The sequence below is a fragment of the Felis catus genome, chromosome A2, assembly GCF_018350175.1.
Source record: "Felis catus isolate Fca126 chromosome A2, F.catus_Fca126_mat1.0, whole genome shotgun sequence".
NCBI classification, from domain to species: domain Eukaryota; kingdom Metazoa; phylum Chordata; class Mammalia; order Carnivora; family Felidae; genus Felis; species Felis catus.
Window position 1 is genome coordinate 50709764 of NC_058369.1, and position 15634 is coordinate 50725397.

A 15634-nucleotide genomic window follows, 5' to 3' on the forward strand; every position below is an offset into this window, starting at 1 on the left:
CAATGCCATACTCTCTTTAAGACTAAACTCATTCTCGGGGCATCTGGGTGGCTCAGTGGGTTAAGTGACCGACTTGGGCTCAGGTCATGATCTCCCGGTCTGTGAGTTTGAGCCCATGTCAGGCTCTGTGCTGACAGCTGTGCAGAGCCTGGAGCCTGCAGCCTACTTAAGATCTGTGTGTGTGTCTCTCTCTGCCCCTCCCCTGCTCATGCTCTGGCTCTGTCTCTCAAAAATAAGTAAATGTTAAAAAAAAATTTTTTTAAAAAGACTAAACTCATTCTCGGGGCGGCTGGGTGGCTCAGTCAGTTAATCATCTGACTTCGGCTCAGGTCATGATCTCTTGGTTCGTGAGTTCAAGCCCCCATTGGGCTCTGTGTTGACAGCTCAGAGCCTGGAGCAAGCTTGGGATTCTGTGCTTCTGTCCCTCTCTGCCCCTCCCCCGCTCATGCTTGCTCTCTCTCTCTCTCTCTCTCTCTCAAAAGTAAATAAACACTAGAAAAAAAAATAAAAAATAAAGACTAAACTCATTCTGGTGCTCAATTGGGAGTTTTTGTGTTCTGAGTTTCTGTTTTTGTTTTTTCCATTTCCTTCACCGATTTTATCACATTTCAAGAAAACTCTTAGAAAGCCAAGAATGTATCATATACTCTGCATCTCTCACAACACCCAGCACAAGACTAAGAAGAAAGTAGATAATCAATGTTTACTGAATGAATACATAAATGAATGAGTAAATAAACACTTCTCTGTGATCTTCTTCAAAATCTGCCCTTCTTCCCCCAAATTCTAGACTTTTGCTATTAAGAAGATGGCCTAAATGACTATGGATGTATAATTAAAAACCAAAACAAAACACTAAAGTCAATCACTGTGTTTCTATTTCAATTTTCTATTAGGTTGAAATGGAAATGGGAACTCTAGATAAATGCGGAATAGATCATTATGTCTGACAGCAAGATGAATGAGAGCCCAGGGCACTGAGAACTCTGGCAAATAAGATTACCAAACACTATCGGTGATCTTTGAGGGAACTGTGAAAAACAGGATAAGTGCCAAAATACTGGAGATGGGCAAATGTTGTTCTGATTTTCAAAAGGGGAAGAAGTTAGAGCTTGCCATTGCCAGACTAGAGAATGTGATGTCACTCTCAAGCAAAATCTTGAACAGATTCATAAAGGGACACTTGCAAGCACCTCAGACAGGAAATAGAGTCCATCTGGGGCCAGCACAGGGTCACCAAGAACAACGCATATGAAATTCATTTCATTTTTTTCTCTCTGACAAAGATCCTAATAACTTAGTGGATTGGAGAAATATAGCATGTAAAATAAATATGGTACAGTGAAGGGGTGGGCAGTGAAAAGGACTAATTCAATCCTTGGGCTATATTAATAGAAGCAATACATGCAGCATAAAGGAGGTGATAGTTGTTTTTCTTTCTCTGATCACATCAAAAGCCTCTCATATAGAACTTAGAAACACTCGTTTTTCTTTTTTTTTTTTTTTACTGTTTATTTTTGAGAGAGAGAGAGACAGACAGAGAGAGAACAAGTGGGGGAGGGGCAGAGAGAGAGAGACACACAGGATCTGAAACAGGCTCCAGGCTCTGAGCTGTCAGCACAGAGTCTGACACGGGGCTCGAACTCAGTAACAGCAAGATCATGACCAAGGCTGAAGTGGGACACTTAACAGACTGAGCCACCCAGGCGCCCCTAGAACTCTTAAAGGGGGTACCTGGGTGGCTCAGTCAGTTAAGTGTCTGACTTCAGCTCAGGTCATGATCTCACAGTTCCTGAGTTCAAGCCCCAAGTCGGGCTCTGTGCTGACAGCTCAGAGCCTGGAGCCTGCTTCAGATCTGTGTCTCTCCCTCTCTCTCTCTCTCTCTCTCTCTGCCCCTCCCTGTTCATGCTCTGTCTCTCTCTCTCAAAAATAAATAATAAGACATTTAAAAAATGTTTTAAATAAATAAGTAAAGTAAAATAAAAGCATAAAGCTCTCATCTAGACAGTGCTCTCAAGGGCACCATAACCACCATCACCCTTTCATCTACTGCCCTCACGGAGGTGGTAGACCAACTATCACAAATCATCTTACTTGGCCAGCTTCACTCATTTATTGTATCTGTCAAGCACCCAAAGGCACTTGGGACTTTGTAACCAGGATACAGTAAATCCAAAGGAAAGTGAAGATGATTAAGCAGCAGATAAGCATCTTATGTGAGTAAATGAGGATAATCATAGTGGGGCTATGATCAGAGTCTCTAACATCCAATGGGCAGTCATGGGGAAGAAGCATCTGTCTTGTTCTATGAACCTCCAAGGAGAAGATACTATAGAACCAATAGATGAATATAAAAACCACTTACAGCAGCCAGGGCTATTAAAGGTAGAATATGTGGACTTGGGAGGAGATGAGTTCCCCATCACTGGACATGTACAAGCACATGCTATACTACTGCATTGCAAATATATAATCAAAGGGATTCAGGTAACTGATGAGGCAAGAGAAGGCATGGATCTGATATTTCTTTTACAATAGGGAAAAAAAAAGAGTGTTAAAACATTCTCCTCAGGTCAATAAATTCTTCAAAAAGAGATAAAAGAGACTAAGTCAACAAAGAACTCAGTATCATTTTTAAAAACCAAAAATGCCCCTCACTAAATTCACAGAGGACCAAATCTATGTAAGTAGGCGAAGGGTTTGCACCAAACTGGTCAAATGATACCCAGGGAGAAAGGAAACAGGCTTCAGGCGTTATTTTTGGTGATTGGTCAAACATTCTTCAGAGGCAAGCAACAAAGGCAAGGGATAAAAGTAAGAGGGTAAACAATGGAACGATCAAGAGACAGCCAGTCCCCACCACAAAACCGCCATCTGCCACTGACATCAATCCTTCAAGGGCCAGCCTCAGGCAAACAATGCAATGGGAAAGAAGACTAGCTACCTTCACATTTCTGGCCTTGTGACCTTGGGCACGTCACTCAACCTGACAAGGCCTCAGTTTCCTCATCTCTAAAGCTGAGCTCATTCATACAAACACTTTCCGTACATTGTGTAGGCCAAGAGTAGTGATGTTTGGGAGTGAGCCAGACAGAGAAACTGTAGAGCCCTGTGCGTACATCATCAGGAACTATGATGATGATTAACAAACAGAATTTTGAAAGGAAAAGATTCCAGACGGTTTCAGGCACAGCAACGTCCTGGTCTAAGTCGTGTGGGTGTCAATTCTAAAGGAATAAAATTCAACTCCTTTAACCAGAATGTAGAGACCCTTAGGGTCTGGAAGAGACAAGATCATCTGGACAAATTTCCTGCCGGAAATGCATGACCTTGGACTTGCTAAGTAGTTGTTAAAATAAAGGTGAAAGGTAAAAAAGTAAAAGAATCAGCCGGAGCAATAAATGCTTCATTGATCCTCAAGCCAAGTTCACGGGCCCTGTGGCAGTGATCCAAAAACAAGACGAGCGTTATTTCCTACCAAGACAATGCTAACAAAAACCCCAAACTGTCCAAAACTCAGCATTCGCTTCTCTAGTATGGCATTTTTCATGAGAACCTCAGTTAAAAAGAACTATAATACTCAGCCAAATTCATCTTACAAAACATAAACTCCCTAAAAAGTGTGTTTGCAAAGGCCGAAACTGGGCTTTTGTATTGATGCAGCCAGGTGAGTTCAAATCTCTGACCAGTAAAGGGCCTGTGACTAAATTTTCAGCAAGGCTGAAACATCCTAAGTCAGTTTGCCACACTGAGCTGAAACCTAGAGAACGTTTTCAGCTCCCTTTGCCCTGGGGTCTACCCCCAGAGGTGATTAGCATGCCGGGTCTGACCAGGACTAGAAGACGCAAGAGGGTTGGCGAGACTGAAAAAAAAACAAAAAAACAAAAAAAAAACAAAGCCCTCCCCTGTTGGCCGCTCCCCTCCCAAAGGTTCCCAAGCATCGGGAGCGTGTGCAGCAGCTGTGGATGTCGGGCCCCTGCCGCTCCCGGGGAGACTTCCTGGGTCACTGAGTCTGGAGCTGCAGAAGCACCTAAAAGCAGGTGGGGCAGCCTCAGGTCACCTGAGCCCCAAATAATCAACTTGCTCAAACAGTCCACCCACAATCTCAAGAGCAGGCGTCAGTATCCATTGAAGATGTATTTTGTCTTTAGTCTTTCTGTGGGAGACCACAAACACACCCTGTGTCGCAGCAAGGAGATCCAGGACCAGAGAGAAAACAGACACTAAGAGACGAAGGCCCAGGCTTCCCTCAGGGTCTGTCCTCGGAGAAAGGGTGAGTATAGAGCTTTTAGATTTTCCTTGCCAAAACTGAGTCTAGAACTCAGGAAGGTGGGAGAACCTCCTCTGGCGTGAACCAGGATTCTGCCTGCATTTGTCTATGCGACTGTGTTCGGTTCCCTATTTCGCCTTGCTAGTGCGGATTTAGGGAACAGTTTCTGAGAGGAGCGTGCACCCCGTAGCCCCAAAGCTGGAACAGGCAGCCAGAGGTCATCCCACCCTGCTGGCAGGCTTCCTCTGGTGCTACGGAAGCCAGGCAGCTCCTACCAGCCGAAACGGCACACTAAGCTGTTGGCTTTGAATGAAGGCTGATGACCCTACACGCTAGCAGGCAGACGGGCGGTGATTGGGGCTGCACACTGCGAGAGAATACATTTTCTGCACCGAGCTCCCTCTTTATGCCTAAATGCCTGCATTAGTTTGGATCAATATGCCCCATAACAGTTAATCCATGGCAACCCAGGCCAGCCGAGAGACACTGACAAAGAAGTGCAACCCAGGGATGCTGCTTCTGTGTGCACATGCATGTGAATTCCAGCCCAGAGAAAGGGGCAAGGGAAAGCAACAAGAAACCAAAAAGAAGAAAGAAAAATAAAAGCAGATAGTAAAAAAAATCACATTAAGGGGCTTTCAGCATGGGAGGGGGGAAGAGGCAGTGACTGTCAAAATGGCCTTAGAGTGACATGTCACGGCCAAGATGATGGAGTATCCACGACACTCCTAAAGCCGGGCGTAGGATCCTCCTCACACACCTGCAATGCAGTGATTGCTGCCCATTCTATAATCCACACTCCCAGAGCCAGGGCTCTCTGCAGTTGAAACCAGTCTGGACTTGTGCGGCTGCCACTGTTCCTACTCACAATAAGATTATTGATGCATAACAACATTTCGTGATGGCAGGGAGGAAAAAGGGTAAAAGAAAGCCAGAGCAAGAGAAAAAAGGAAAGGGAAGGGGAAGCATGACTCCCCAGCCCGCATCTCACCTTTTATTTGGGCTTCATATTCAGCAATGATCTCTTTGTCTTTCTTGAACTTAGTTTGAGATGACATCTTCCAACGTGGCCAAAGGCACTGACAGGCTGTTTGATTTATTTCTCTTTTTCTTCCCCAGTCCTCTCTCAAGCCCTGGTAATCACTCGGCTCTAGTCGATTTCACAGGGTTTAGGGACTAATCTCTTTTACTCGGCTGCAGAGCCAGGGGGGAGAAAAATGCTTCTCGTTCTGGGAGGAAAATTCTCTTTACTTGCCGAAAAAATGTCTCTAGTAGCTTGGTCTGGTCAGCTCCTCTTGCAAAAGAAGAACTACCGCCCCTAGGAGCACAGTAACCTGCCCCAGATTTTCAAGATTTTTCTTCCACAAAAATAATAACTGAGAGCAATCACACACACATGCACACAAACACACTCACGCGTGCACTCTCGCACTCAACCGACACACACACAGTCGTGATGCACACGCACACATACACACACACACTCTCACTCACTCACTCACACCCGCTCACCCACCCACCCACACACACACACACATACACACACACATCCACAGAGGCGCGGCGCCTCCTTGCTTGTGCAGTCAGTCTCCGGCTGGCTTTCGAAGGCTCTGCTAAGGAGATGGTCAGGTTGCCAGAGGGCCGGTCATCTCGCATCCTCCCTCCCTTCGGCGCCTCTGGTCTGATGTACAGTGAGGATCAAAGCCAGAAGAGCGAGATGGAAGTTCTCCTGCTGCAAGGCTTAAGCTCCGGTGAACCACGGCTGGACTGCTCGCCCTGCAGGGCTGGCTGAGCGCTCCCCCACCCACCTCGTCACCAAGCTCCACCTCCCGGATTTTATAACAACTGACACATTGTAGCCTACAGGAGAGCAGAACTCATTGCAAGCAGAAAGGGGAAGAAATGCTCACAAAAGGGAAGGCAGCAGGAAAAAGAATCGGGTTGGAAAGGCCTGAGAGGCCCCTGCAAACTCCATTAGCAATCGTGTTAGGAATTTTTCTTCCAAAAACTTCAAAAGTCTCACCTTTTCTTTGCACCATGCAGTTTAATTTCTCAAAGCAATGGCTATGTGACAGTTTGTTACTCTGTAGGGATTGTCTCGCAGAGGGGAGAGGCTGACCCATGTAGGCAAGCTCATTAATATTTGTTGAGCAATTGCGGGGTGGCAGGGACAATGCCAGGCATTTCAGACATGCAGCTTTGCAAAGCTGTTGAGAGCAGACATGCTAGAAACACCCAGCTGCTTCACTGTCTCTTAGAGCTTTAGCCAAATCAATAACTCATTGAGCCTCAGTTTCCTCACCAATGAAATGGGCTCTCTTTAGGGCTCTTTAATTCATTCTTTCAACAAATATTTATTGAAAGCTTACCATAGGTCAGGCATTATTCTGGATACAGGGATACAGCAAGAGTCAAAATAGGCACAGACATTAAAAAAAGAAAAAAAATCCCTGTCCTCCTGGAGCAGTTCCAGGGTCTCTACTTGACACAACTCTGGGAAATCCCCACCACTCACGTTAATATTCTCAGTAATGGTAGAACCCAGAATGCACTGTGAATGGTGCCTCCTGGAGTCACACGAGGCAAGAGGCCCGAGAAGGGGAAGATGAATAAACAAAATGAGCAAATTATACTATAATGTAAAGAAGGTAAGTGCTATTGGGGAAGAAAATATTGTAGGGTAAAGGACTTCAAAACTGAGGGAGCTCTTGGGAGGATCAAATAAAAATGTAGAGCTAAGCTTAGCACAGTGCTGGGCACATAGTAAACACTCAATAAATGGTAGCAATTATTATTACCCCATGATATCCCCCACAAAGAAACCTAACAACATAGTATAAGTATCCCTGTTTCACAGATGATGGAAGAGAGGCACAGATTATGGGAAATGACTTACCCAAGGTCACCAGCATATCAAAAAATAGGCTATCTGACACCAGATTTTGACCATGCAAATGCTCAAATAGCCTGCATTCTATTAGAGAGATTAAACCCATTTCAGGAGCACCAGGGTGGCTGTCGGTTGAGCGTCCAACTCTTGATTTTGGCTCAGGTCATGATCTCACAGTTCGTGGGATTGAGCCTTGCTTCAGGCTCTGCGCTGACAGCACAGAACCTGCTTGGGATTCCCTCTCTCCCTCCCTCTCTCTCTCTCTCTTTCTCTCTGCCCCTCCTCACCCCATGCACAAGCTCACACACACACACTCTCTCTCAAAATAAATGAATAAACATTAAAAAAAAAAACATTTCAGATGCACTTAGGTAGAAAAGATTTGTTCTCTAAAAATAAAATCAAGCACTGTAGGGTTGCTGACCACAGGAATTACACATATTAAGAGTGTCCTTAATATGTATTATCCCCCAAGTTTGGTATTTTCACAAATTTCTCAAAACAGTCTTATATTTGCCCATTACATTTTATATAATAAATGATTGGATTTGGGTTCAGAAATGAATCCATTGCAGTCCATTGAGGTTTCCCAGAGAGGGTGGCAGTTGCAATGGGTCTCCTCAGACAGGCATGAGGCCCAGAGGTTGTAGGGGGGAGGTTGGGAAGAGACAGGATATTCCTACGGAGCAAACAGTATGAGCTAAGCCTGCAGATGGAGAGACATAGGATCTGCCTGGAGAGAGCACATGGGAAAGTGCAGACGGTGAACCACAGGGCTTATTACAGCTTCATGTCCAGAGACAGGAGGTCGCAGAGTTCACAAATACTATACCCCAACCTGTGCCATCACCCCCCTGCCTCACCCTTCCCATGGGCTTGCTCAGGCCCTCTGAGGTTCCCCTCTGGACCAGTTTAAAAGAGCGAAAGCCACACATGTTACCTGAAAAAGATGTGCTCAGAGATTAGCATCCCTGCCTCAAGACTAACCCTCGAAGGAAGATCAGAGTTAAGTACTGCGCATCTTGGGACATGAGAGACAGGATTCCCTGCCTGGCTCTGCCACGGCAGTTCTGAGAACTAGCCCAAATGACTTAACCTGCTGCTGCTAGTTGGAGGCAGGAACTAGTGAATGTCAGCCATTCTCGCCATTACTAAAATTTCGAGTCCAGAGATATTTCTGGGAGACCCAAGTACAGGCACTGAGCCACAGAAACATCATAAAAGGCTTTATGAAACTGAAGTGAGGTATGGTATAGGGCCACATGCTGAGCGGCAAAAGAAGCTGGATTTTGGTGTGAGACAGATGGCGATTAAAATTCCAGTTCTGCTGCTTACCAGCGTGGGGCTGGCCCTGAGTACCTTCTGTGCCTTCGCTGAGCCTCACTCCCGTTTCCTCGCCTGTAAAATGGTGGATCCAACGTGATTATGAACTTAGAGTGCCTGGCACATGGCAGAGGTCCCACAGATGTTATTTCTTTTTCAGGGCCCAACCCCCCAGGGCCTAGTATCAGAGCTGGGGCTCCACAGATCCCCCCTCCGCGCCCTGGGTTAGGAACCGGAAGAGAAAAAAAAGAAGAAAAGGGGCCCCCAGGGCCTAGGATCAGAGCTGGGGCTCCACAGATTCCACCCCCCACCCCCACCCCCACCCTCCGCGCCCCAGGTTAGGAACCGGAAGAGAAAAAAAAGAAGAAAAGGGTTATGTCCCCTGCAAATACATCACCACACACAGTGAACCCACATCATCCAGAATCTTCCTTCCCCAAGAAGAGGTAGTATGACTGGGGCAGGCCCCCTGGGACAATGTACTCCACTTCCTCCTCCCGATCCTCACCATGGTTCACAGGCCCTTCTGTGACACTCCCCTCCACGTAGCCACCTCTTCCTTGCCATGAGAACGAAGTGCCAGGCCTGATGACTACCCTTCACAAGGTAGTAACAGAACTCACACTTTTCCCAAAAACAAGTGTGCTGTGGTGGGCAACAGGGCTCTGCCATGTAATCTGATCTGTGCCACCCCCAAGGATGAGAGTACCTACTGAAAGGGTATATTCCATTTACCTTGGGCTCATTTCCTAAATTCGTTTAGGTATTCCTGAATTATACTAACAGCTAGTATTTATTGAGCCCTCATTCTATCCAGGCACTGGGCCAAGTACTTTATTTAGATTTTACCACTGACTTCTTGCTACAACCCAATGGGTCAGGTTCTGTAATCATCCTTGTTTTACAGAGAGGGAAACAGAGGCAGAAAGCAATGAAGCAATTCCAAGATCACACAACTAGCTACCAACTGAATCGCATTCAAACCCAGAGTCTGACCGTTATCAGGGCCCAAGGACCTGATCGGCATACAATTCTATACCAGAGCAATCATCGTAGGAATAACTGCTGTCAAGTATTGACTTTTTTTTTTTCAATCGATACAATGCTCAACCTAAAGTTTGCTATTAAAAAAAGAATTTAGGTGTGAAAACATAAGGAAGGGGCACCTGGGCGGCTCTGTCAGTTAAGCATCCAACTTCGGCTCAGGTCATTATTTCATGGTTCATGGGTTCAAGCCCCCCATTGCGCTCTGTGCTGACAGCTCAGAGCCTGCAGCCTGTTTCGGATTCTGTGTCTCCCTCTCTCTCTGCCCTTCCGTCACTTGTGCTCTGCCTCTCTCTGTCTCTCAAAAATAAATAAACGTTTAAAAAAATTTTTTAATGTAAAACAAATAAGGAAAACATATCAAAAATGGCCATTGATGAGGCTTAAATTACAATTAAGAGCTGATTAACACAAAACCCACTAAACTGATTTCTTTTCCTAGTAGGAAAAAAAAATTTTTTTTAAGATTCTACTTGAAGGAAGAATGACCAGAAAAGTTTTGGGTTTAGGCATTTTTTTTTTGGTCAAATATGAAAACTCCCCAAGATAACTAATAAGAGTTGATATCTTCTGTGACATTCCCCAAATGCTACCAATTACTTCATCCTTGACTGGCTCAGGAACTAATTCTGGCCTTCAGTCCCTGCTCAGCAGAATGGAAGCAACAACAGAACTCAGCTAGTTAGTGCCAGAATCGCATACAAATTAACAGTGGCAATGACAACAAGCCATGCGTGTATATACTGGTTTATATTTTGTAAAGCCCTTTCATATTGTTTATCTTATTTGGTCTTCACAATAATCCTGGCAGAGAGCACAAGTAGCCTGTTTTTAGTCCCTGTTTGAGGAAAGGAGTATATAAGTGACAGCTTCGATGGGAGAATTATTTTATAACCTCACATATGAGGACAGCCTTCCTAACTATGTCACAAAACCCATAAGCCGTAAAAGGATGACACAGTCAACTATATGACAATTTTTTTTATTAATGTTTTTATTTATTTTTGAAGGAGACAGAGTGTGAATGGGGGAGGGGCAGAGAGAGAGGGAGACACAGAATCCCAAGCAGGCTCCAGGCTCTGAGCTGTCAGCACAGAGCCTTATGCAGCGCTCGAACCCACAAACCGTGAGATCATGACCTGAGCCAAAGTCAGTCGCTTCACCGACTGAGCCACCCAGGTGCCCCAACTATATAACAAGTTTTTCAAAATTCTGCCCAGCCAAAAAGCACCATAAACAAAGTCAAAGACAAACTGCAAACTGAGGAAGAATATTTGCAACACCTGTTTATAAGCTGAGAACTAATTTCCCTAGTACACAAAAACATACAAATTTCCCTAATATACAATTCCAACAAATACTTGGACATGAGTGTTCATAACAGCACTGTTCGTGACAGCCAAAAGGTGGAGACAATCCAAACGTCCATCAACGGATAGATGGAGAAATAAAACATGTTCTATCCATACAATGGAATATTATTCAGCCATAAAAAGAAATGAAGCACTGATAATGATGCAATATGAATGAACCCTGAAACACATTATGCTGGCTGAAGGAAGCCAGACAGAAAAAGCTACATATTGTAGAAGTCCATGTATATGAAATATCCAGACTAGATAAACCCACAGAGACAGAAAGAAGATTAGGGGCTGCCAGGAGCTGTGGCAGGTGGGGAAAATAGGGAGTGAGTGCTTAACGGATACAGGGTCTCTTTGGTGGTGATGAAAATGTTTTGGAACTAGAAAGAGGTAATGATTGCACAACATTGTGCAGGTACTAAATGCCACTGAACTGCACACTTTGAAATGGTTAATTTTGTCATGTGAATTTCACTTCAATAAAAAATGAATACAAAAAAAAAAAAAAACTTCCTTCAAATCTGTGAGAAAAACACCAACAGTCCAGTAGAGAAAAAGGAAAAGGCAACAAATCACAATTCACAAAAAGGGGAAAAGGGGAAAACCTATGAAATTTTAATCAGCCTCATTCATAATGAGCATAAGTCAGCATGGCTAGATCCAGGGGCTCTAACAATGTCAACAGAACACTGTATGTCTTCCTCCAACTCCCCACTCTGCTTTCCTGTATGGTGGCAGGCTGTCCCCACAAGATGGCAAAGATGGCCCCAATAGCTCCAGGCTCAATTCCCCCAGCTTGGCAATTCCAGCACAAAGGCAGCCTTTCCCAAGAGTTCTGGCTAAAGTCTCAAGAATAGTCAACTGGCCTGGGCTGGGTTGCATGGCTATCCATGAATCAATCACTGCGGCCAGAAGGTATAATGTTCTGCTTCACCAGGCATGGATCATGGGCTTGCCCCTGGAGCTGTGGGATGAGGTGAGTCCCAAACAATCCACATGACCCAAGAGATTCCCAAAGAAGGATCAAGGTACTATTTCCAGATGGAGTAATGGATTCTGGATGAGCAAAATCAACATGTGTCTGCTATGGAAAAGATTGGGGAGGGGAGCCTGGGTGGTTTAGTCAGTTAAGCATCTGACTCTTTTTTTATACATATAACATTTTATTAGGAATAATACTGACTTACGGTTTATAGACTGCCTATCATCTGTAGGGCACTATGTTAGGCTCTGTGAATATAACAGTGAGTGACTGAATGATCAAGTCTAGGTATTTGATTTCAAGGAATTTAAAATCTAGCCTATCTAAACTCCATAGTAATTTTAAGGGCATGATACTCTATTCCCATTTTAACATTTATTTATTTTTGAGACAAGGAGAGACAGAGCATGAATGGGGAAGGGTCAGAGAGAGAGGGAGACATAGAATCCGAAACAGGCTCCAGGCTCTGAGCTGTCAGCACAGAGCCCGACGTGGGGCTCGAACTCACGGACCACGAGATCATGACCTGAGCCAAAGTCGGATGCTTAACCGACTGAGCCACCCAGGCACCCCTATATTCCCATTTTAAAGATAATAAAAGTAAGTCTCAAAGTTAACTAAAACATCCAACTTAACATAGGGAATAATTTGTAGCATCAAGGGTGAAAGGTAAGTCTATCAGATTCTAAAGCCCATTATTTTTCCTCTTTGTTATACCTATTAAAAGTTTTTCCACATTTAGTAGGTAAAATGGAGATCAAATAGCTCAAATTAAATGGTGCAAAAGGAAGGAGTTTGAGAAAATAATCTTTTTCCTCCAGCTATCATTTTAGGTGCCATGATGTATTATATATTCAAATGTTGCCCAATTGAAAAAATAAATCAACATGCCAAGGAAATACAGGAAACATGGAGACAAATTAGGTGATGATGATAATTCATGTGAGAAGTACCTGTTTGGACAAACAGAAAAAAAGTGATAGAAACACATTATCAGATTTGTTAAAGAAATCAGATGGTTCAATGATGAAAGAAATGTTATAGGTACTTGGAAGTAAGATTTATGGTGTTTGAATATGGCGAGAGTTGCCTTTATGCTAGGGAGTATAAGTGATCTTTTATCTGTGTGTGTGCAAATAAAGATGTAAAATAAGCATCCGACTCCTGATTTCAGCTCAGGTCATGATCTCATCGTCATGAGATTGAGTCCCGCGTCCATGCCCCATGCAGAGCCTGCTTAAAATTCTCTCTCCCTCTCCCTCTGCCCCTCCCCTGCTAGCTCGCTCTCACACTCTCTCTCTCTCAAAAAACAAACAAACAAAGATGGGGGGGTGAGGAAGGGAAATTCACAGAAGCGATCTATCCATGGAGGTGCACCTGCATGGCTCAGTTGGTTAAACATCCAGCTCCTGATCTTGGCTCAGGTGATCATCTCATGGTTTGTGAGACTAAGCACCTTGTCAGGCTCTGCACTGAGCTGACATTGTGGAGCCTGCTTAGGATTCTCTCTCTCTCTCTCTCTCTCTCTCTCTCTCTCTCTCTCTGCTCATGCACACTCTCTTTCTCAAAATAAATAAATAAACATTTTAAAAAATTAAAAAAAGAAGAGATCCATGGAAAATGTAAACACTTTGGCCCATTATCCTCCCCAGAGAAGAAAAAGTGACATAGCCAATTGGTGAACTTGAAAAGAGAGACTGAATTTCCCCCTTCATCTTCTCTTTTTGGATGTCTCCGCTTACAAAAAGGATACATTTGGCTCTGTTCTTCTGACCTTGCATTAAGAGGAAGGGCAGGGCTAGCTGTGCCCGGTCCCCTTGTGGAGGACACCTGTGGTAGCCACAACTAGCTGGGAGAGTCTAATTCAGGGATAAAGAGTTAACTCCCCTCTAGGACACTTGCCTAAACCATGTCCTCCAATCTAGTTTTATCATGAATAAAATTTACGTTTTAAGAAGCAAAATAACAAAGTTTTTGGAGCTGGGTTGGAAGCCTGGCTTTGCCATCACCAGCTGCATGACCTTGGGCACGTTGCTGGCTGGCACCTAGTAAATGCCTCATAAGCGTTTGTTAAACAAATAAAGACTCTCCATGTTAAACAAACATCCATCTGCCTCCTTTATTTACTTCTCAGTTGGTTCAAAACTTGAAAGGGGAAGAAAAGGTTGTAATATATTAACCCCATGAAAGCCCAACACTAAAGAACTTACAGCTTTTCAAGTTTTTTTAATTCTAAGGTATAAGGTCAATCACATCAGTGCACAGTTGTGGGTGCTTTGTCAGATGGTCAAGAGTCTCAGTCTCTTTGAGCTGCTATAACAAAATACCACCACTTGGGTGGCTTATAAACAGCAATCATTTATTTCTCACAGTTCTGGAGGCTGGAAGTTCAAGACAAGGGTGCCAGTGTAGTTGGGGGAGGGTCCTTTTCTGGGTCACAGACTTCTTGTATGCTCGCAAGGCAGAAGCTCCCTCGGGTCTCTTTTATAAGGGCACTAATCCCTCTCATAAAGCCTCCACCCTCGTGGCCTAATCACCTCCTAAAGGCTCCACCTCCTAACACCGTCACATCGGGTGTTATAATTCCAACATGTACATTTTTGAGGGGACACAAACATTCAGACCACAGCACCAAGCTATAGTGACTCAGGCCACATCTTACAGACCAGTAGATGCCTGCATAGGGCACAAGTCCTCAAGACTGGAGAGACAACAAGGACATAAAAGAGGAAACAAGAGCATAGGGAAAATGTTCCAGCATCAGGACAAAAGACCAACTTGAGACTCCCAGTCTCAGCCTCCTCATCTCTGCACTGGGAGAATAATATGACTTCTTATGGCTCTTGGAAGCATTAAGTGAGGTAATGAATGAGAAGACTTATCATATGGCTATGAAGAATTATTAAAGTGCCCACTGATCCTCTGTATGCATTTAACGAGTATGTCCTGACCACTTTAAGTGCTCTCCATTGAGTACTGGGAGAAGTAAGGGATGATGTAACTTGATCGAGGTCTTATAACTCATAACTACTGGAGCTGGGCTCTAAACATAGGTCATCTGACTCTAGTACATCATGCAGGCCATCGACTGCCAATGAATTCATAAGCGACCTAGAGATCAGGGTAGGAAATGGGGAGCCCGCAACAAATTCTCACCTTGTCTCACTGTTATGGACTGAAGGTTGTGTACCCCTCCCTCAAAATTCCAACATTGAAGCCCTAAGCCACAATGCGATGGTATGTGAAGGTGGGGTTTTGGGGGAGTTGATTAGGGTTAGATGAGCTCATGAGAGTGGGGTCTCACAATGGGATTACTGCCTTAGAATAAGTAGAGACACCAGAGAGCTTGCACGTGCCTTCCCTCTGCCTCTCTCTTTCTCTCTCTCTCCTTCCATTCCTTTACCCATTCCTCCCTCCCTCTGCCATGTGAGGACACAGTGACAAGGGGGCAATCTGCAAGCCAGGAAGAGGGCCTTCACCAGAACCCGACCATGCTGATAACCTGATCTCAGACTTCCAAACCTCCAGAGCTGTGAAAACATAAATATCTATTTTTTAAGCGATCCTGTCTGTTGTATTTGTCGTGGCAGGTTAGGAAGTCTGGAGAATGGTTAACTCAAAAAAAAAAAGAAAAAGAAAAAGAAAAGAAATGGTAATAATGGGGAAAAGGGAATATAGGGAAAGTAACTATGCCAAAGGATATGAATTGGAGATGTTTACCTCATTTGCCCATTCACTCAACAAATACATCTTGAGCACTTGTC

The 15634-nt window shown here is 44.3% G+C and overlaps 1 protein-coding gene across 7 annotated transcripts in view; it reads right to left on the reverse strand.

Moving 5' to 3' along the window:
- The window catches only part of SRGAP3 (SLIT-ROBO Rho GTPase activating protein 3), a 263049-nt gene extending 256976 nt beyond the window's left edge, over positions 1–6073 (reverse strand). For 5 of the 7 annotated variants that reach the window (XM_011280178.4, XM_019824939.3, XM_003982448.6 and 2 more), the window contains exon 1: positions 5262–6072. In XM_011280178.4, the coding sequence (XP_011278480.1) occupies positions 5262–5328 (67 nt within the window). In that variant the 5' untranslated portion in view covers positions 5329–6072. Of the gene's footprint in view, positions 1–5261 lie in introns of all 7 variants that reach the window. The other 2 variants (XM_019824938.3, XM_019824937.3) reach the window with 1 other exon arrangement.
- Positions 6074–15634: the final 9561 nt, after the last annotated feature.